The 23,374-nt window shown below is 37.1% G+C and overlaps 2 protein-coding genes across 2 annotated transcripts; both read left to right on the top strand.

The window, feature by feature from the left end:
- The first annotated feature begins 5,834 nt into the window (after positions 1 to 5,834).
- LOC102394004 (olfactory receptor 5D18-like) lies at positions 5,835 to 6,785 on the top strand. Its single transcript, XM_025265880.3, has one exon. The coding sequence runs from the start codon at positions 5,835 to 5,837 to the stop codon at positions 6,783 to 6,785; it is 951 nt and encodes a 316-aa protein (XP_025121665.3).
- Positions 6,786 to 17,458: 10,673 nt separating this feature from the next.
- Positions 17,459 to 18,403, top strand: LOC102392449 (olfactory receptor 5D18-like). The gene has a single exon (XM_044928954.1). The coding sequence runs from the start codon at positions 17,459 to 17,461 to the stop codon at positions 18,401 to 18,403; it is 945 nt and encodes a 314-aa protein (XP_044784889.1).
- The last annotated feature ends 4,971 nt before the right edge of the window (positions 18,404 to 23,374 follow it).

The raw sequence follows: 23,374 nt of genomic DNA, 5'->3' as shown, positions 1-23,374 counted from the left end.
ATGGCTGTATGGCATCACTGACTTGATGGACGTGAGTTTAAGTGAACTCCAGGAGTTGGTGATGGACAGGGAGGCCTGGTGTGCAGCGGTTCATGCAGTCGCAAAGAGTTGGACGTGATTGAGCGACTGAACTGACTGAACTGAACTGAGCCCTAAAAGAATCTTCTTTTTTATTAAACTACTAGGAAAGTTCCCTAAAGTTCTAAGTGGGAAAACTCTGTGTTAGAGACTATATAGTCCTTCACATTATAACATAATTTTCTGTCTCACATGATCTGTGGCATTTTGCAATGTTGATGGCATTCCAGTATACTATGATATTTTCCCCCAGTTGCCTGTTTGTGTCTGTTAGGATACAGTCTGATTTTGTATTAGGCAGAAAAAAACAAACAAACAAAAAAACTTCTCCCTTTGAAAAATTTTCTTCAAAAATCTGTCTGGTTTCATTCACAATTTACTTTAATGTCTCTCTAGCCTAGACTCTCAGAGAAGGCAATGACAACCCACTCCAGTACTCTGGCCTGGAAAATCCCGTGGATGGAGGAGCCTGGTAGGTTGCAGTCCATGGGGTCGCTAGTAGTCGGACACGACTAAGTGACTTCACTTTCACTTTTCACTTTCATGCATTGGAGAAGGAAATGACAACCCAGTCCAGTGTTCTTGCCTGGAGAATTCCAGGGATGGGGGAGCCCAGTGGGCTGCTGTCTATGGGGTCACACAGAGTTGGACAGACTGAAGGGACTTAGCAGCAGCAGCAGCAGCAGCCTAGATGCTAGAAACTCAATATTTCTCCTGACAAATATTTTCCTGTAGTTTAACTTGCTTTTCTTTTAATTTTTCTTTTTCCCCCCTCACTGTACTTGTTGTAAAAAATAAGTTCTAAAACAAAACAAAACAAAACAAGTTCTGTAAGGAAAACCATTTAGTCATTTATTATTTAAATGAGCATTTGGCACTTCAGTTCAGTTCAGTTCAATCACTCAGTCATGTCCGACTCTTTGCGACCCCATGAACTGCAGCACGCCAGGCCTCCCTGTTCATCTCCAGCTCCCGGAGTCCACCCAAAGCCATGTCCATCGAGTCAATGATGTCATCCAACCATCTCATCCTCTGTCCTCTCCTTCTCCTCTTGCCCTCAATCTTTCCCAGCATCAGGGTCTTTTCAAATGAGTCAGCTCTTCGCATTAGGTGGCCAAAGTATTGGAGAGCTTCAACATCAGTCCTTCCAATGAACACCCAAGACTGATCTCCTTTAGGATGGGCTGGTTGGATCTTCTTGCAGTCCAAGGGACTCTCAAGAGTCTTCTCCAACACCACACTTCAAAAACATCAATTATTCTGCACTCAGGTTTATTTATAGGCCAACTCTCACATCCATACTTGACCAATGGAAAAACCATAGCCTTGACTAGACAGACCTTTGTTGGCAAAGTAATGTCTCTGCTTTTTAATATGCTGTCTAGGTTGGTCATAACTTTCCTTTCAAGGAGTAAATGTCTTTTAATTTCATGGCTGCAATCACCATCTGCAGTGATTTTGGAGGCCCCCAAAATAAAGTCTGACACTGTTTCCCCATCTATTGCCCATGAAGTGATGGGACCAGATGCCATGATCTTCGTTTTCTGAATGTTGAGCTTTAAGCCAAATTTTTCATTCTCCTCTTTCATTTTCATCAAGCGGCTCTTTAGTTCCTCTTCACTTTCTGCCATAAGGGTGGTGTCATCTGCATATCTGAGGTTATTGATATTTCTCCTAGCTATCTTGATTCCAGCTTGTGCTTCTTCCAGTGTTTCTTGTGATGTACTCTGCATATAAGTTAAATAAGCAGGGTGACAATATACAGCCTTGATGTACTCCTTTTCCTATTTGGAACCAGTCTTGTGTTCCATGTTCAGTTCTAACTGTCGCTTTACCTCTCCTACAAATCTTTTTATCTCAATTTGAAATAATTCTGTTTTTTAACACAAAAGATCCATATCACAAATAATTAAGATATTCATTTTTAGAAACATATTAATAATGCAATCCCCAACCTCTCTGTGGGAACATTCACAATTTGGGTTACTCTGTTTAGAAGCACAGTCAAAATATGGAATTAAGGCCTTAAAGCTTTAATTAAACCCCATATTGGAGGATAAAAGCACTGTTTCAATCCTTGGTCTGGGAAGATTTCAAATGTCATGGGCAACTAAGCCTGTGCACCATGAATACTGAGCCTGTGTTCTGGAGCCCATGAACCAAAAATAAATAAATAAATATTTTTTAAAGAAACAAGTTAGTGTCATATACACAGTGCTGGCTTTAACTACAACTAGCATTCAATTCTCGGAGAAGGCGACGGCACCCACTCCAGTACTCTTGCCTGGAAAATCCCATGGATGGAGGAGCCTGGTAGGCTGCAGTCCATGGGTTCGCTAAGAGTCGGACACAACTGAGCGACTTCACTTTCACTTTTCACTTTCATGCATTGGAGGAGGAAATGGCAACCCACTCCAGTGTTCTTGCCTGGAGAATCCCAGGGACAGGAGAGCCTGGTGGGCTGCCGTCTATGGGGTCGCACAGACTCGGACACAACTGAAGTGACTTAGCAGCAGCAGCAGAATTCAATTCTGAACAAAATTTGGAAGAAAGGAATTTAGAATCAGAGTAATACTTTATAGAACTAATAAAATTATAAGTAGAACTTGTTGCACTAATTATCTTTGGTCTACGTGGAATTCAGCTATTTTTATCATTTACATTTGACTTACTAATACAACAGAGAAAGTAATGGCACCCCACTCCAGTACTCTTGCCTGGAAAATTCCATAGATGGAGGAGCCTGGTGGGCTGCAGTCCATGGGGTCGCTAAGAGTTGGACACGACTGAGCGACTTCACTTTCAGTTTTCACAATCCTGCATTGGAGAAGGAAATGGCAACCCACTCCACTATTCTTGCCTGGAGAATCCCAGGGATGGTGGAGTCTGGTGGGCTGCTGTCTATGGGGTCGCACAGAGTTGGACACGACTGAAGTGGCTTAGCAGTACTAATACAAAGCATACCAAGAAATCTATAAAATAGCAAAAAAGTAAAAAACCAAAAACCTTCTATTTCAAGAGATTCTCTTTTAAAAGGCTCCTTTGCTTGGAATTACAAGTATATTTGGTGATTCAATCCCTGCCCTGACAAACCTTCAGTTGAAATATCAGGACAACTCCTTTGATGTGGCTGACAATAGATGCTCAAACAAGTAAGCAGACATTTTCTTTATTTCTTAGCCATCACATATTAAAAATAGCTTACACTTGTAAATGTGAACTTCAATTAGCTACTGAATTGTAGGTTACCTGCTTGGCTAAATCTTCCAAAATTAGCTGCACTAGAATTGTCAATCACTTTGAATAACTTGTGTAATCTTTTTTTCCAATGCCCCTACATATGTGTATATCAAGATTTCCTACACGGGAAACTGTGTGTGTATGTACGTGTGAAAGTGTGTGTATGTTCGGTTATGTCTGACATTTTGAGACCCTCTGGACTGTAGCCTGCCAGCCTCCACTGTCCATGGAATTTTCCAGGCAAGAATAATGGAGTGATTGCAATTTCCTCTTTCAAAGAAGCTATGTAGTAACATCTTATTGGGTCAATTACATGGCCTTCTTTCTTCTTGGTATGTGACATAAAGGAGTAGGTACAGGGATCACATGGATGAGTTTAAAATATTAGTGCTCTGACCTCTATGACTGTAGCACAAAAATATCGCTGAATCTATCACCAGGAACATCAGTCAGTCAGTTCAGTCACTCAGTCCTGTCCAACTCTCTGCGACCCCATGGACTGCAGCACACCAGGCCTCCCTGTCCATCACCAACTCCCGGAGTTTATCAAACTCATGACCATTGAGTCGGTGATGCTGCCCAACCATCTCACTCTCTGTGGTCACCTTCTCCTCCTGCCTTCAATCTTTCCCAGTACCAGGGTCTTTTCCAATGAGTCAGGTCTTTGCATCAGGTGGCCAAAATATTGGAGTTTCAGCTTCAGCATCAGTCCTTCCCATGAAAATTCAGGATTGATTTTCTTTAGGATTGACTGGTTGGGCCTCCTTGCAGTCTAAGCCAGTATCATGACACCTAATAAATCTCCACTCTACCAACCCTTAGCTGATGGCACTCATATTCAGGGCATGACAAATAATAAGCCCACCTGGCTAAATGCAAAAATATGTATAGTATAATGTTGTGCATTTTGTATAGCGTATTGTTAACTGTGTTTTCATATCAATATATGTAGAGAGATATAAGTCTAAAAAGCATATCTTACAAGCCATAATTTAGGTTAAGGTCATTGGAAAATATGTTAATATAATTTTTCATGATTTTAATAAGTATAGGCTCTGTATGGTCTTCCCAAGTGGCGCTAGTGGCAAAGAACTCTCCTGTCAATGCAGGTGACATAAGAGACATAAGTGAAGTGAAGTGAAAGTCACTCAGTTGTGTCTGACTTTTTGTGACCCCATGAATTATACAGTCCATGGAATTCTCCAGGCCAGAATACTGGAGTGGGTAGCCTTGAAGAGGGGTTTAATTCCTAGATCAGGAAGATCCCCTGGAAGAGGGCATGGCAACCCATTCCAGTATTATTGCCTGGAGAATCCCATGGCCAGAGGAGCTTGGCAGGCTACAGTCCATGGGGTTGCAAAGAGTCCAACACAACTGAAGCAATTTAGCATGCATGAACACAGCCTCTGTATAGAGGTGAATCATTTTAAGAACATCAGCAATAGGTCAATGACAAAAGCAATCATACTGTAAATTACAGAAGAGGAAGTTTCCTTTAGTTATTCTGTTTGTAGCTCATGACAATAAGCTCCGTAAGAATTCTTCAGGGCTTGAGTCCCCAGGGTTAGGTGGTTAGATATAAAACAAATTAAAATACCATCATGAAGTATAATTTCTAGGTCTATCTATTACTCAAGGGTGTGTTCATTCTCCTTCTGCAATTTCATGACTGTTGCAAAAAGGACAGATGATATTTCTTGCTATCTTTATTAACTATATTTAGCAGGAATCATCAGCTTTCTGATGAAAGGACTGGAAACATTTAAACCAAAATTTCAATTTTGATACTCAACGTGTATGCAGCATATTAGTGTTAGCAAGGAATCCATCATAAATATACACCAAGGATATTTGGCGTTGGTGAGTTGATTCAACCTAGGATCATCCTTTCACCCTGATCTGAGGGATATGGAATCCAGACGGTTTATGTCAGAGGAAATATATGTGAGCTGAAAACAGCAATATACAGGCTAAATTCTACTTTTATTAGTCCCAGGACTATCGTGCAAGTGCAGAAATTTACTATTATATATTTCTTTATGTATTAAAAGTGTTTAATCTTTCCCAGATTAATTCTGCTGTTATCAGGTGACTGCCGTTATCCAACCAATGATTTGTTTAGTTCTTTTTATTTCTTTTTCTTTTTTTCTTATTTCCTTCTATGTAGCCTGTGTTTTCATAGAATAATATTCTATCTTGGGAATATTTAATGCTCTAAGCATCACATTCATTTAAGAATCATTTATGTATAATACTACTATTGATAAATACTATTCTTTCTTATTTTCCAGGTAAAGAAACTAAAGTTCTAAAGGATAAAGCTAATTTCCCATAATCAGATTCACTTAAGTTGTAAAGACTTCAACCTGACACTTCTAAACATTTCTGGGTATACACTGATCACACTGCCCTCACTAGCTTAGGTTGAGCTATCTTCAGTTTCTTTCACTCCACCTTCTCATGTTCCACTGCTCAATTTTAATTCTTCTTTATTTTTATTTTTTAAATCAAGAGCCATGGTACTGAATGAAGGAAATCAGAGCTCTGTGAACATGTTCATCCTCTTGGGCTTCTCAGAATACCCCCGACTCCAGGCATCCCTTTTCTTGGTGTTCTTGACCATTTACACAATCACTCTGGTGGGGAACCTTGGCATAATTGTCGTCATAAGGACCAGTCCCAAACTCCACACACCCATGTATTTTTTTCTCAGCCATCTATCCGTTTTGGATATTTGCTATTCCAGTGTATTTACGCCCAAACTCCTAGGTATCTTGGTTGTGGAAGATAGAGTTATCTCTTTCAGAGGGTGCATGGCACAGTTTTTCTTTGGCTGTGCATTTGTGATTACGGAGATGTCCATGCTAGCAGTGATGGCCTATGACCGGTTTGTGGCTGTTTGTAACCCCCTGCTCTACACAGTTGCTGTGTCTCCTAAGCTCTGCAGCCTCCTGGTCGCTGGGACTTACACGTGGGGTGGAATGTGTTCCTTGACAATCACATGTTCTCTTTTGGAGCTGTCCTTCTGTGAATCTAATGTCATACATCACTTTGGCTGTGAGTATTCTGCCATCATCTCTGCTTCCTGTTCTGACACCCATTTCAGTCAACTGACGTGTTTCATCATTTCTACACTCAATGAGGTGTGTAGCCTCCTGATTATCCTCACCTCCTATGCTTCCATAGTTGTCACAATCATCAAGATCCCTTCAGCTGGTGGACTCCGAAAAGCCTTCTCCACCTGTGCCTCCCACCTGACCGCCATCACCATTTTCCATGGGACTGTCCTGTTCCTTTACTGTGTACCCAACTCCAAAAGCTCGTGGCTCCTCGTCAAAGTAGCCACTGTGTTTTTTACCATCATGATTCCTATGCTGAACCCTCTTATCTATAGCCTTAGGAATAAAGATGTGAAAGAGACAGTCAGGAGATTGATAACTATGAAACTGCTTTGTCCCTCAATATAATTCAGAAGTCCAATGGGAGTGAAAAAACACTTGAATTAAAGACAAGCTGTTTATTAGCCAAATAAATATGCTTGTGTTCATATTATGCCTAATAATTTTCATATATATATTTCTGATGCTAGTTTATCTTTATTATAAGTAAATATGTGATTATGTTTCAAATAAATTGTATGTTGTATTTTACATTTTTTTTTTGATGGTCAGATGAACTACAATTACTTCTCAGTTAATAGAGAAATAATACATTATGGAAGTCAGAGTGATGAAAAGGGATATCTAGTTAGAGACTCATTTCTTATGATACAGTTTATGTTGTGATTTGTAACAATGCTGCAAACACAGATGATAACTGTGTTTAGTGTCAGGGTTAAGGTTAGTGTTAGTGTTAGGGTTAGGGTTAAATTTGCACTTAGGTTCTCATAACTAACTCTTCTGATTCAGTTTTATAAAATGCAACTTTTAGCTCTTCTCAAAACTTTATTTTACACCAAGTAAAATGAGTTTTGAGTTAGCCTTATAAAAATATAACCTGATTTTAAGCAAGAAGATCCTGAAAATAATAGCTAGTCTCTGTAGGCATTACTCATTTTTTGGATACTAGTATAATATGGTTCAATCAAAGGTGTTTAATTGAATACTGAGAAAAAGTTAAATGTATTTCTAGGGAGATATGATGATTACTCAGTGATAAAGCCCAAGTTAAGAACTGCTCTATTTTCTCTTCTTGTGACAAATACTCATTCATGTCTCAGGTTTGCACTCCTAATCCAAAGGAAAAGAAATGCTGTTCATCAATAATGAAGTAAGAAAAACTATAATGACATTAACAGAGATGCTTCTGAATAACTGGACCTAATCATGAATCTACCTCATTCAGTTTAATAAGTCTTTCTTATATTCCTTTGAAGGACCTGCCATTACCACATATTCTTAGTTATGGTAACTTTGAGGTGAATCTCACTATCCATTAGAGCAACTTCTGACATCTTTTCTTCTGTGTGAGTGGATCCTGTATATCCTTGACCATTTTATTTTCATACAAACTTCAGTATTTATTGTGTTCATTCTTTTAAAGCCTGAGACTCTTAGGGGCTCTAAAATTTACGTCACTCATTCTTTAGCTCTGCACGTTCAAGCACTCTTGGCTGTAGCCATGCCCTCTCTGCTTCATTCATCTATGCTCCTTCATAATCATTACACATTTCTGAAATTATGATGAGATCATATTAGCTGGGTTTTATTTTACCATTGTTTTAATTTATTCATTTTTATTTTTGGCTGTGCTGCGCAGCATGTGAGATCCTAGTTTCTCAACCAGGGATCAAGTCCATGCTCCCGGCAGTGGAAGCAAAGAATCTTAACCCCTGGACCCCAGGGAAATCCCACCGTTGTTTTTACTAATCTGGCTTTGCTATTTTATTTATTTCTCATTATCATTACTATGATTGATTTGGTTTCTGAGGGAAGAGAGAGACAATAAAGGCATTTTATATATTGAGTTTCACATATTGAGTTAAAAATAATTCAAATTCTATCTCTTTCTTTTCTGATTAGTGGAAAAATTGGCATTGATAAAATTCTACAGGAATGGCAAATAGTAAGATATTGTGAAGGATCTATATTAAGAAATTACAAATCTTAGTGAAATAAACACATTCCTTGAAAAAACAGCATTAAATCTTATACAATAAAATAGAAAATATAAGTAAAGTCTTATCTATTGTAATGGATGTCTGTGTGTGCTCAGTCGTGTCTGACTCTCTGTGACCCCATGGACCTTAGCCTGCCAGGCTTCTCTTTCCATGGGATTTTCCTGGCAAGAATACTGGATTGGGTGGCCATGCCCTTCTCTGGGAAATCTCCCCGATCCGTGATCAAACTCCCGTGTCCTGCATCTTCTGTATTGCAGGTGGATTCTTTACCACTGAGTCACTGGGGAAGCCTAAAGTAATGGAATTTGTTTTCAAAAACTTCCTCACAAAGAAATCCTATGCCCTGTTTATTATGTTGGTGAATTTCTCCAAACATTTAAGAAATATGTCGATCATGCACAAATCTTTCTAGTGAATAGATTAAGAGAGGATACTTAATAGTGCATTATACTCAGTCAGATTTTAGCAATCAGTTCAAAGAAAGCTATTATGAGAAATAAATTTATAGATCAGTCTTTTTTTTTTTTGCTATTTACATGAGATGCTTTTTATTTTATTTTATTTATTTATTTATTTATTTTTTGCTGATCTATATAGCAATTTTATTCACTACAAGCTCTGGGTAATTTTTTTTTTTTCCTAGTCTTTCTTTTTTTTTTAAATTTTATTTTATTTTTAAACTTTACATAATTGTATTAGTTTTGCCAAATATCAAAATGAATCTGCCACAGGTATACATGTGTTCTCCATCCTGAACCCTCCTCCCTCCTCCCTCCCCATTCCATCCCTCTGGGTCATCCCAGTGCACCAGCCCCAAGCATCCAGTATCATGCATCGAACCTGGACTGGCAACTCGTTTCATACATGATATTTTACATGTTTCAATGCCATTCTCCCAAATCTTCCCACCCTCTCCCTCTCTCACAGAGTCCATAAGACTGTTCTATACATCAGTGTCTCTTTTGCTGTCTCGTACACAGGGTTATTGTTACCATCTTTCTAAATTCCATATATATGTGTAAGTATACTGTATTGGTGTTTTTCTTTCTGGCTTACTTCACTCTGTATAATAGGCTCCAGTTTCATCCACCTCATTAGAACTGATTCAAATGTATTCTTTTTAATGGCTGAGTTCTCATGAGGTTAGTGAATGAATATTCAAGACATAATATTAGCACATAGGATATTATTCCAGAAACTGAAAAGTGGTTGAATAGTCATGAATTAATAACCATAAATCAACATATTAAAATAAAAGGGAACATACGTAATTCATGCAAATTACAGTTCTAGAAAAATAAGTTGGTTAAATACAAAACTTATTCTACTCTGAATGGTTGATTTTTCTCAACTCACATATAATAAAATTGTTATTAGCTACAGGCAACTGTAATCCTCATATTAGCTATTGAAACTACTGTGATTAATTTTAAAATTTTTTGGCTGTAATACTATGTATATATCTAAATTAATATATCTCAAGAATGTACAAATCCAAAGGCGGTTCCCTAGAGTTTTAATTGAAAAGTTAATACTTCTTAGATGGCTGTGACAAATATTTCTTGCATCCATGTCTTGAACAGAAATTAACCTCTTCCTGATAGTATGGATTTCTCTGGTGACTCAGATGGTAAACAGTCTACCTGCAATGCAGGAAACCAGGGTTCTATCCATAGGTTGGAAAGATCCCCCGGAGAAGGGAATGGTCAGCTATTCCAGTAGTTTTGCATGGAGAATTCCATGGACAAAGGAGCCTGGTGGAATACAGTCCATGGGGTCTCAAAGAGTCAAACGACTGAGTGACTAACATTTTCACTTTCTTGTTAGAGTACAGAATGCCAAAAATAGGTTATCATTGTGAAAAATATGACCTGTTGACCAGGATGATGAATACCAGAAATGGCTTTCTTTTGGTGTAATGAAGGTATTCAGGGGTTACAACTTAACTATCAATAGTTTCTTGATAATCCTTATGCTTGCAGGAGACCTGTGTTCAGTCCCTGGGTCAGGAAGATCCCCTGGAGAAGGAAATGGTAACCCACTTCAGTATTCTTGCCTGGAAAACTGCATGGACAGAGGACCCTGGCAGGCTACAGCCATGGGGTTGCAAAGAGTCGGACACCACTGAGACACAGCACACACACACATATATGTTTGCATGAATAAGTCTTGAAAATTACACTTTTAAATAGTTATTTATATTTGGTCACCATTAGAATACAATGATGCAACTGACATTTTTATATATAGTCATTTATGCAGCACTACTTCATTCTGTTATTATTTTCTCATATTTTCATTGTAGATTCCTTAGGACTTTCTGTATACAGAATCTAGCTGGCAAATAAAGAGAGTTTTACTTTCTACTTTTCAATAATTATAATTTTCTTTCCTTATTCAACAAAAATCTAAAATAAGATGTTAATTAAAAGTGGTTAAGGACATAATTTTCTTGGCTGTTATACACAGAGTTAGGAGAAAATCAAGTTATTTTACTTTATGTAGGATTTTTTTCTATTTTCTGTTTCTACACTAGACATAATATTAGCTAGAGGTATTTTTGTAGATGATCTTATCAGGTTGAAGGAATTTTCTTATATATCTTGTTTACTGCTATGCAGATAATCACTTTTTTTCCCTTTCCTTCTGAGTCATTGTTTATTTTCCTATCATATACTGTGATATTTTATTTTCTAATATTTCATTCAGTATATCTATGATGAAGTACATTAGTTTTCTTGATCTATGTTTTCTGTTTGTTTGTTTACAACATCTTTGTCTGGTGTTGGTGTTGATGGTTGTTGACTAGTTACTAAGTCGTATCTGACTCTTTTGCAACCCCATGGACAGTAGCCTGCCAAGCTCCTCTTTCCATGGGATTCTCCAGGCAAGAATACTGGAATGGATTGCCATTTCCTTCTCTAGGGAATCTTCCTGATATAGGGATAGAACACATGTCCTCTGCCTGCAGATAGATTCTTTACCTCTGAACCACCAGGGAAACCCAGGAACACTAGAGATGTCCAAAAACTCAGAAAATGATCCAAAATATTGGAGGTGGCCCCTCCTCACTGTCAGAGATACCCACACGCTTTCTTTCCTGGCATGCCTCTCTGCCTTGCTTCCATCTTAACTAACAGATTCTCTGTGTGCTCTCCCACTTGTTGTACTATGTCTCTAAAAATAAACTTCCTACCTTCATTTACAATTTTGCCTCCTTGAGAAATGCATTTTTTACTGGGGGACAAATATATATATATATATATATATATATATATGTATGTATATGTATACTTATGTCTGCCAGTAACCCGCATCTCAGCTATCAGTTTTTAAACTATGGAGTTCACACATTCTAAACTAATTAATCATTTTCAGTTTTTGCACATTGCTGATTGAGTTGTCTTTGCCTCTTCAATCAAATCCTGAGCTCCTGAAGGTCAGGAAGCAGGCCTTAGAATTCTATCATTGTGCTTGCACAACGCTGGGTTCTAGATATTTGTAGCTGAAAATCAAATTCAGAAATCTGTGGTTTCTATCATAGAGGTTTCTTAGAACCTCTGTCAGAAGCACCTGGGAAATCAGTTGAACTCACGGATATTTGGCAGAGAAACCCAGGAATGTTCATTTTAAACAAACCTCTTGGAATATTCTTATGTACATGGATGTTTGGGAATTAGAGAGCTGTCACATACAAATAAACACAATCCTAAGTACATGTTTCACACAAGGTATAGGCAAGATAGTAACAGCATCAAGTTTAAATAACATTTCCAGTTTTATTTCTTCCTGTAGCCCCTCCTCCTCTTCCTGTCTGAATCATCCTTCTGGAGCAAAATTCTAATCAAGTCCTTCCTTCAACTGACACCTTCCCAGGTGTGAGAATATAAAACCCATGATCATAAACTTATCCTTTAAGAATCTTAATGACCCAGATGCAAAATGACATAACATTTTAACTAAGAGCACAAACTCTGGGGCCAGACTGACTGAATTCAAATCCCAATGCCTCCAGTTTGAGTATGAGATATATTAATGAGATGAAGAAAAAATGTTGCTTATATCTCTTATTGCTCTGTTTATTCAAATAAACATGCACATGATTTTGTGCTACTTATTAGTTAAATGCTTGACAGAGTTTATGATTAAATAGTATGGGCCTGTGGATAAGGCAATGGCACCCCACTCCATTACTCTTGCCTGGAAAATCCCGTGGATGGAGGAACATGGAAGGCTGCAGTCCATGGGGTCGCTGAGGGTTGGACACGACTGAGCGACTTCACTTTCACTTTTCACTTTCATTCATTGGAGAAGGAAATGGCAACCTACTCCAGTGTTCTTGCCTGGAGAATCCCAGGGATGGGGGAGCCTGGTGGGCTGCCGTCTATGTGGTTGCAAAGAGTCGGACACGACTGAGGTGACTTAGCAGTAGCAGCATCAGTATGGGACTGAGGTTCTTCTTGTATGAAGATTTTGAACTGAAAATGCAATTTCATAGGAAGATAGAGGCTATTCATATTTTGCTTTTCATCTTTGGTAAGTTTATTTGTATGGTTCAAATGATTTTTCTACATCAACTAAGTAGTCAAATATTTCAGAAGAAAATTATACATAATACTCCTTAATTATTTTTTTGTACATTGACTGCATCTGTAATGAAGCCCCATTTTTTTCTTGAGTAGCAATTGCATTATGATCTGTTATTTGTAATCAATTTATCTAACAGATGATTGATTTTATGTATCATTTTAAACATCAGAATTTTAGTTTTGCTCAATCCCTTATTTCAATTTCATTGTCCATTTTCTATTTTGTTGATCACCATTCTCATCTTTTCCTCCTTCTATTTATTGTGAGATTAAAAACTGTTTGCTTTTTTATCTTCTTAAAATGGAATCACAGATCATCAAATTTCTTCTCTTAAGTAAAACATTCAAGCAAGTAGGTGCTATTTTAAATAGAATGAGGTATTAATAGAGACAGTACAAAAATGTTGACCTCATGAGTGACAAATAGAAGTCTAAACTAGTCCTTAAGATTCCCCACCATTTGGTGTACACATATCTTCAACTAGCCATTCAATTACACATTAATCTGGGAGCTGCTGGGAAATAATTTTAAATTATAACTAGTTTTAAATCAGTTGATCATAAGAAAAGATGACTATCCTGATTGATGGGTCTCATATAATCTGATGACTTGTTAAAAATGCTTTAATCCCTCTTTAAGGAGATGTATGAATTATAAGAGGGTGTTGAAGGAGAGATTTGAAGTGTGAGAGTGACTTGAGCAGAGAAAACAAAGCAGATGCCTAGGAGTGGATTCTAGGAACTGTGAATAACCCCAAACAGATGTCAAGGAAACAATACCCTATTCTTACAACTTCAAGGAACTGAATTATTCCAACAACATGAATGAGCTTGCAAGAGAACCAATTTCTAGATGAGAAACTTGATGACACTTTGATTTCAGCCTTGCGATAACTTGAATACAGGGACCAGGTGTATTGTGCCTAACTTCAGGCATACAAAATTGTGAATTAATAAATGAGTGTTTTTCAAGCCACTAATTCTGCAGCAGTTTATTATGATGAAATAGATCATTCATATACCACATAATTGATAGGTTTTATCAATCGCATTATCGAAAAATGTATATTCAACAAGTTTTAATAAAACAGGGAAACACTGGGATACAATAATAACTCCAAATGGTATAATATCATATTTGTATTCAGTGTGATATTGAATGTGTTTTTTTACAAAAATGTAGATGTCCAAATAAGAAAACCTAGAGGAAAGACTGAAATAAACATAACACAGAAACAACACTATGCTTGGTCTATTGAACAGTAATTGTGATTTTCTCTTTCTGAATTTTGGAATTCACGTCTCCCATGATAAATATAAATGTAAACAGGTTGATTGATAGCGTTATTTTTCTAAGATGAGAAGATAAACATGCTCAGGCTTCCTATATGATTTAATGATTTAAAATAAATTATACTCTAAATGAGAAGTAAGGAATTTTCTTTAAATTGTCTTTTCTGTAGCTCATGGAAAACACCCCAATCAAAATTGTCTGGGGTGTGAATCCCCAAAGTCACTCAGGTAGACTTAAATATACAGAATGATCCCTAGGTTTAGACACAAGTGTGGGACACCCTCGGGAGTGCCTCTATTTTTTTAATGAGAACAAAGTATAATTTTCTTGATGATTTTACCAAAATATACTTTGGAAGAGGTTACAATACTCTTATTACAAGCTACAACACTTTTAATTAAATTTAAGTATTTTTGTTAAACACTTTTCAAGCTTCTTATTTAAAGAAGTCTTCAGGAAATCAATTTATAAAGACTACATGGCTTCTGGTGAGTTGTTTAAATTAAGTGATTTACTTTAATTCTGATGTGGGAAACTCTGAAATTAACAATATTTTTGGCAGAGTAAGAACTATGCAACACTAGTAGCAATGAAATGGTATTAATTTAATTCATTTCAGGGGAAGAATACAAGATATTGAAATTATTTCTTATATCTTTAAGATTCATGGGATGCATTTGGTTTTGAACTTTGCTTATATAGCTGAATGATGTCTTTGGTGGACATTCAAGTAGTAGTATTAGTTTTTAATTAAAAATAAAAAAAATTAGAGAAATGTTAAAAAGAAATCTATAAAATGTAGAGAAATAAGCTAGACTTTGCATTAAATTTTTTGAGTTTAAAATCATGCAGGTGAAAGCAAGTTGGAGCAGTACAGCAAACTTGAGTTCTGAATTAAACCCCAAAGTAGTTGAAACATGTAGCCTGGTATTTGATATTAAAAGGTAATAATGCTTTTATATACCAAGAAGTGTGTATTTTGTGCACAAAAATCAAAATTGCTGCAGTGAGTAAAACAAAAGAAGTAGCTATCAAGCAGTCTAGATAATGCAGTGATACTGTGCATGCTAAGTCGCTTCAGTCCTTTCTGAATCTTTATAAACAACCCTATGGACTGTAGCCCACCAGGCTCCTCTGTCCATGGGATTCTCCAAGCAAGAATACCAGAATGGGTTGCCATACACTCCTCCAGGGGATTTTCCCAATGCAGGGCTAGAACCCGTGTCTCTTATGTCTGCTTCATTGGTAGTTTAGTTCTTTTAGTGATCACAGAAATCCAGAGAGCAGAGTTCAGATTATAGGTAATTTGTATGGAGATGATTTTGAATATGGGTAAGCATTTGAGCATGATTTTAAACTAAGATTGAATGAAAATTAGTCCTGAAGAATGGCTGTAGGTAGGGTAAATAAAGACAGCTGCTGAATAGATGTGTGGTAGGTAGCAATAAAGATGGGAGTGTATTTTAAAGAATATGTTCATTTTTCCCTGATTACATTTTTCACAGCCTTAAACTTGGATGGAAAGGAAATCATAGAGTTACAGACCAGGACAGGGAAAAATGGACAAAACAAAGCTTATGCCTTGATGGCTTGAGACATTAATGGAAATGTGCAGCAAAGAAGGAAACATTAGAAAAGAATTAAGTAAGAAAACGATTTCCTCTGTGTATGCATTTTTTCTACTTCTTAGTTTTGCACCATTTCAGACTTCATAAAATTGTAGGTGGTGCTACATTGTAGAATATTTTGAGGTTATATATTTCAAATTCAAAGTAAACATGAAAAACAGAATTAGAAATACAAGAGAAGAAACTAAATTTGGTGTGGGCCATTTATTATATGTGAAATTAAAGTCTTAAATATTTTAGAAAATAATTAAAGTTGGACTTCCCTGATAGCTCAGCTGCTAAAGAATCTGCCTGCAATGCATGGGACCCCAGTTTGATTCCTGGGTTGGGAAGATCTGCTGGAAAAGGGACAGGCTACCATCGCCAGTATTTCTGGTCTTCCCTTGTGACTCAGCTGGTAAAGAATCTACCTGTAATGTGGGAGATTTGGGTTCAATCCCTGCGTTGGGAAGATCCCCTAGGGAAGGGAATTGCTACCTACTCCAGTATTCTAAACTAAATTTGGTGGGGGCGATTATTACATGTGAAATTAAAGTCTTAAATGTTTTAGAAAATAATTCACTAATTGAAGTTATATTTTATACATAATTGTGTAGTAAAAACAAATTCTTAGAATTATATTCTAAAGGTAAGGTTTCAGAGAGCTTAACTTGTCAGAGACATATTAATAAGTGACTGAGGTTAAATTTGAAGGCAAGTTGACCTGATTAAAGAGTCTAGATTGTTAACAAGACATCATTCATATTCTCTAGGAGATACAATATAGGACCTTTTACCAAGGGTTGGCCAGTTGTTGAAATCATTAGGGAAGATAAACCTGAGGCTTCTCTGAAGAGGTGGGTGCTGAATCTCTCAGTTGTGTAACTTGTGACTCCATGAACTGTAGCCCACCAGGCTCCTCCGTCCATCAGATTTCACCAGCAAGGATACTGGAGTGGGTTGCCAGTTCTTTCCGCTGCGGATATTCCTGACCCAGGGATTGAACTATTGTCCCTTGCATCTCCTGCACTATCAGCAGGATTCTTCACCACTGCACTACCTGGGAAGCCTCTCTCTGATCAGAGAGCACTAAGGAAAAGTGAGAGAATAACAGAGGACATCCTGAGCAGTTAGAATGGCCTGAGCAAACATAAGAATTTGCAAGTGCAATCAACAAGTTTAATTAAATGAAGCTAAAGAAAGGAATTATCCATGTGGAGAGAAGGGAGACAGAGCTGAGGTAGAGAAAATTCAAACAAGGACATTTTCTGAGTCAATGTGACACTCAGTTCTTCCCAGTCCATCCTCTCCTTGCCCCTCCATCAGAAGCTGACTTGCACGCTCCACACCTGTAGACACACGGTATACCGTTTGGGCTCCAAACATGTCTTATTCGCATTCCTGGGAAATCCCAGACTTCACCACTGCAGACCAGTCCCCTATCCAGGCTGGGAAAAAAATACCCTCTATTTCTGTCATGTCTCGTTGCTTAGGGTGAACTCTCTGGTTTTCCCTGGCAGGAACCATAATAATGGATATGAGAAATCAGAGTGCTGGAATCACCTTCATCCTCTCGGGTTTCTCAGAATACCCACAGCTCCAGGTGCCTCTCTTCTTGGTTTTCTTGGCTGTCTATACTGTCTCTGTGGTGGGGAATCTGGGTATGATTGTGATCATCAGAATCAATCCCAAATTTCACACCCCCATGTACTTCTTTCTCAGACATCTCTCCTTTGTGGATTTTTGTTACTCTTCTGTAACCACACCCAAACTCTTAGAGATCTTGGTTGTGGACACAAGGACTATCTCCTACCTGGGTTGCATGATGCAATTCTTCCTTGGTTGCACACTTGTGATTACGGAGACGTTCATGTTAGCAGTGATGGCCTATGACCGGTTTGTGGCTGTTTGTAACCCCCTGCTCTACACAGTTGCTATGTCTCCTAAGCTCTGCAGCCTCCTGGTCGCTGGAACCTACACATGCTGTGGTCTGTGTTCCTTGACAATCACACGTTCTCTTTTGGAGCTGTCCTTCTGCGGTTCTAACATCATACATCACTTTGGCTGTGAGTTTTCTGCCATTGTCTCTGCCTCTTGCTCTGACTCTTACTTCAGTCAGATGACATGTTTTATCATTTCTACTTTCAATGAGGTCTGTAGCCTCCTGATTATCCTCGCCTCCTATATTTTCATAATTGTCAGAATCATCAAGATGCCTTCAGCTGGTGGACTCCGAAAAGCCTTCTCCACCTGTGCCTCCCACCTGACCACCATCACCATTTTTTATGGGATAATCCTTCTTCTCTACTGTGTACCCAACTCCAGAAGCTCACGGCTCTTCATCAAAGTAGCAACTGTGCTTTACACAGTAGTGATCCCCATGCTAAACCCCCTTATCTACAGCCTCAGAAATAATGATGTGAAGGAGACCATCAGAAAATTAGTCAACACCAAAATGTTTTCTCACCCAATGTAACTTTGAGTGAGAAGAGAGATAGAGGAAAGTACTTTCTTAAATGTGCTTTATACAGTGTGTTGATGGTTATTACATTTTCCTTCAAATGTGTGCTTATCTGCTGATTAGTGTCCTACTCTTTGCAACCCCTTCTCTGTCCATGGGGAATCTGCAGGCAAGAATACTGGAGTGGGTTCCCGTGCCCTCCTCCAGGGGATCTTCCCAAGCCAGGGATGGAACTCATGTCTCCCAAAGTGCATTTTGATTTTTTGTGACTGAGACACAATGGGATACAATGTTTTGAGAAAATTATATATATATATATATATATATATAGCATATGAATATAATGTGATTTTTAAAGTGCACTGTGATTTTAAAATATCATGTTCAGTTTAAAAGAAAAGAAAAGAAATAAAATTATGTTTATGTTTCACTTTCAGAGTGTTTTAGGCAAAATAAATAATGATTGTCTAATGCTGTCCATGGGCTTCTCTGTGGCTTAGATGGTAAAGAATCTGCCTGTAATATGGGAGACCTGGGTTCTTTCCCTGGGTTGGGAAGATCCCCAAGAAAAGGGCATGACAACCCACTCCAGTATTCTTGCCTGGAAAATCCCCACGGGCAGAGAAGCCTGGTGGACTACAGTCCTTGGGGTCATAAAGAGTTGGATAAGACTGAACAACTAAGCACAGCACAGCAAAAGGCTGTCCACATCCTAAAATCCTCAGAATTTGCAAATGATTTCTGTTGCATGTCTTCTTTCTTTCTTTTTTTTCTCTTCCTTTCCTTTATCTTTTTATTACTCTCAAATGATGAAATGAGATAAAAAGGTAGACAAGTAATTTTGTATAATCTTCCTGTATGTTACTTTCTTCAAGAAATTAAAGACATTATCGGCTCTTCACAGCATTTCTGTAAGCATTTTTCTAGTCACTGTGCCTCTCTGATGCCTCTGGAAGCAAACTCCATTGAGGTGTTCAAAGATTTTTCTTCTAAACAGAGAATAGGCTATGAGAGTTAAAACTTAACTTTATCACTTTTGAAATTTGTATTATTAAAACTTTAGAGTATAGTCCCTTATGTCTGGCTTATTTGGCTCAGCATTTGTTTCAAAAGAATTTTTATGTGATTGACTGTAACAGTAGATCCATTTTTGGTGCTGAGGAATTTCCACTAAATAAATACATTGATATGATAATATGTTTATTCATACTACTACCAGAAATGGAATTTGGTTATTTCCTCTTATTTATTGAAGTATTATTTGTTTATAGTGTTATAATAATTTTAGATGGACAACATAGTGATTCATTATGTTTCTAGATTATACACTATTAAAACTTAGTGGCTCAGTGGGTAAGAAACTGCCTGCAATGCAGGCAATGCCAGAGATATGGGTTTGATTCCCAGGTGGGGAAGATCCCCTGGAGGAGGGCACGGCAACCCAATCCCATGGGCAGAGGAGCCTGGTGGGCTAGAGTCCATAGGGTTGCAAAGAGTTGGACACAACTGAAGTGACTGAGCACAGCACAGCACACAAAGGATAATAGCTAGAACTTATGGCGATAGGCAGAGGTATCCTTGTCGCTTATCTATTTTATACAGAGTATTTTGTAGACTTTATATTCCTAAATTACCCCTCCTCCTTTCCTTAAAAGTCTGCAAATAACAATTGTTGAAGAGAATTAGAGTAAAGGGAAACGTTTTGCATTGTAGGTGAGAATGTAAATTGGTATAGCCAATTGCATACTGTATGGAAAACAGTATGGAGTTTTGCACACACACGCACTCACACACACACAAGCTATAAATAGAACTACCATATAAGCCACCAATTTCACCCCTGGTTATTTCACTTTTTTGTCTCTAATGGAAATGCTGCATGAACATTCTTACACAAGTATGTGCTGCATTGCATGTGAGCACTCACTGTGGGAGGTATGCCCTGTCTCTGAATGTTCTGGATCAAAGGGCACTTGTTTCTGATCTTTGCTAGGTGCCATCAAACAATTTTCCAAAATGAATGGATTCGTTTAAATTCCAACTATATTGTATGTGGGTTCTAATTATTGTCCATTCTTTCCAACATTTAATACTGTCATAGAAGACATTTTAATATTTTCAGGTTGGTGGGTGCGTAGGGGTACTTCATTTTGGTGATGAATTTAGTTCCACTTTACTATTGTGGTTGAATTCCTGTAATTTAGTTATTAGTCATTTGACTTATCTTACTTCTTTGTGAAGGGTCTATTCAGGTTTTTTTTTAACCTATTTTTCTATTAGGTTATTAATATTTTATTATGAAGTATGTATTTCATTATGCATTGTAAATAAAAGTCCTTTGATGTGTGTATCATGAATATTTTCTCCTAGATTGTGGCTTGTCTATTTATTTGGTTGGTGATGTATTTAGGGGCACACATTTCCTTATGTTTAATGAATTAATGAATCAATGTTTAATAAACCATTTCTTTACACAGTGAAGTGTTTCTAATGTCTTATTTAGGATCCACTTCTTACCTCCAAAACAATAAAGATATCCATGTTTTATGTGCTAAATTATCACAAATTTCATACAGTATTATATTTTATATTCTACTTCCTCTATTTTCAATTTGGGGTTTTATTCTCTCTTTTTACCTTGATTTTTAAATTTATTTCAAACTGAGAGTAAATTTTGATGGGGTGTGACTATAAGGTAATTTTATATTTTGACTTATTGGTATATATTTACCCCAGAAATACTTATTGAAAAATTCACTCATTTTAACACTGCTTTGTGGTGTCAGAATATTCATAAAGTAAACGTCAGTATATCTATAGTTCTGCTTCTAGGCTTTCTGAATGCTTCTAGGTGTTTTATAATCAGAACTACCCTTAACTCATAGGCTTTGACATCATGCTGAGCAACTCTTAAAAAGTTACTCTTAATCTTGCAGAGTTTTTAAGATATTCTTTATCTTTACCTTTTAAAACAACCTTTAGAATTATTCTTGTTTAGATTTAGTGTAGAAATACAGTCAAATTGTAGATCAATTTGCAGAGAATGATGTTTGCATCCTCAAGTCTTCCAAATCATAATAATGCTATATTAACATGTTTATTTAGATCTACAATATAAGACATATCATATTTTTATAAAGTTCTTACATATTTTTAAAATTAATCTGGAATTGTGATTATTTTTCATACTATTGTAAATGTCATTTGTAAAATGTGTATTGTTTTTCAACTAGAATTCAATGCATTTTGGCAACTCTAAAAATATCTCTTAATAATTTTATAATTTATTTGTAGATTATTTTGAATTTTCAACATGCGTATCATACAATCTCTAATCAAACATTTTCTGGATATGTTGTTTCCAATGTTATTCTCTTTATTTTTTTCTTGTGTTTGGTTAACTAGCTGAAAACATTAGTACAATTTTGAATAAATAGTAAATGTGGGTATCCTTGACTTCCTCATCTAACAAGGAAAGTATCAATACTTAACATTTCATGCTTAAAATGTTAAGGAAAGTTATCTCATGTATTTTTTTGGTATGTGTCTGTTTGTTATATTTTGTTTTTTAGTGAGTGAATGTTGAATTTATCAACCTAATTTTCCTCATTTTAGCTCCTTTAATACACCAATACAGTATACTAATGCATATATATGGAATTTAGAAAGATGTTAACGATAACCCTGTATGCGAGACAGCGAAAGAGACACAGATGTATAGAACAGTCTTTTGGACTCTGTGGGAGAGGGAGGGATGGGGGATGATTTGGGAGAATGGCATTGAAACATGTATAATATCATATAAGAAGCGAATTGCCAGTCCAGGTTCGATGCAGGATACAGGATGCTTGGGGCTGGTGCACTGCGGTGACCCAGAGGGATGGTATGGGGAAGGAGGTGGGAGGGCGGTTCAGGATTAGGAACACGTGTACACCCATGGTGGATTCATGTTGATGTATGGCAAAGCCAATACAATATTGTAAAGTAATTAGCCTCTAATTAAAATAAATAAATTTCAATAAAAATTAAAAATATTTTGTTATGGCAAATTATATTTTTTAAAAATTTCCAATCCAAATATGTGTTTTTTCCTGAGAAAATTACTTTAAGTATTATAAATTTACCTTTTTCTTAGTTGATTGGTTTAATGTGTCAATATTTAATGTATAATTTAAAATTCTATTATCATTAGTAAGATAGTTCTGTAATTTTCTTTTATTGTCTTTTACTTGTTAGTTTTTGCCATCAAAATTATATTTGTCTCTCTTTTTTTTTTTCTTTAAATGCCATTCTGTTTGAGGTGGTTTATTTCAGGAATAATAGCTAAAAGAGTAATTATATACGTCATCTATGAATAGTGCTGTAGCAGGTGTTGGTGGGATTTAGAAATGTATAAAATTTTGCCCTTTGTTGCTGTTCTTGTTCAGTCACTAAGTCGAGTCCAGCTATTTGTGACCCCGTGGACTGCAGCACTCCAGACTTCCCTGTCCTTCACTATCTCCTGGAGTTTGCTCAGATTCATGTCCATTGAATCAGTGATGCTGTCCAACCATATCATCTTCTGTTGCCCTCTTCTGCCCTCAATCTTTCCAGCATCAGGGTCTTTTCCAGTGAGTAGGCTCTTCACATCAGGTGGCCAAAGTATTGGAGCTTCAACTTCAGCATCAGTCCTTCCAATGAATACTCAGCGTTGATTTCATTTAGGATTGATTGGTTTGATCTCCTTGCTGTCAAAGTGACTCTTTTTTTTTTTTAATATTTATTTGGAGGCTAATTACTTTGCAGTATTGTATTGGTTTTACTGTACATCAACATGAATCTGCCACGGGTGTACACGTGTTCCCAATCTTGAACCTCCTCCCAATCTTGAACCCCCCTCCCCATACCATCCCTCTGGGTCATCCCAGTGCACCAGCCCGAAGCATCCTGTATCCTGCATCGAACCTGGACTGGTGATTCATTTTTGATATGATATTACACATGTTT

This window comes from Bubalus bubalis, chromosome 16, assembly GCF_019923935.1.
Source record: "Bubalus bubalis isolate 160015118507 breed Murrah chromosome 16, NDDB_SH_1, whole genome shotgun sequence".
In the NCBI taxonomy this organism is placed as follows: domain Eukaryota; kingdom Metazoa; phylum Chordata; class Mammalia; order Artiodactyla; family Bovidae; genus Bubalus; species Bubalus bubalis.
The sequence above is the reverse complement of the archived record's forward strand: the minus strand, read 5'-3'. Positions and strand labels throughout refer to the sequence as shown.

Coding starts and splice junctions, on each gene's coding strand:
- LOC102394004 (XM_025265880.3), top strand. CDS start 5,835: ATGGTACTGAATGAAGGAAATCAGAGCTCTGTGAACATGTTCATCCTC.
- LOC102392449 (XM_044928954.1), top strand. CDS start 17,459: ATGGATATGAGAAATCAGAGTGCTGGAATCACCTTCATCCTCTCGGGT.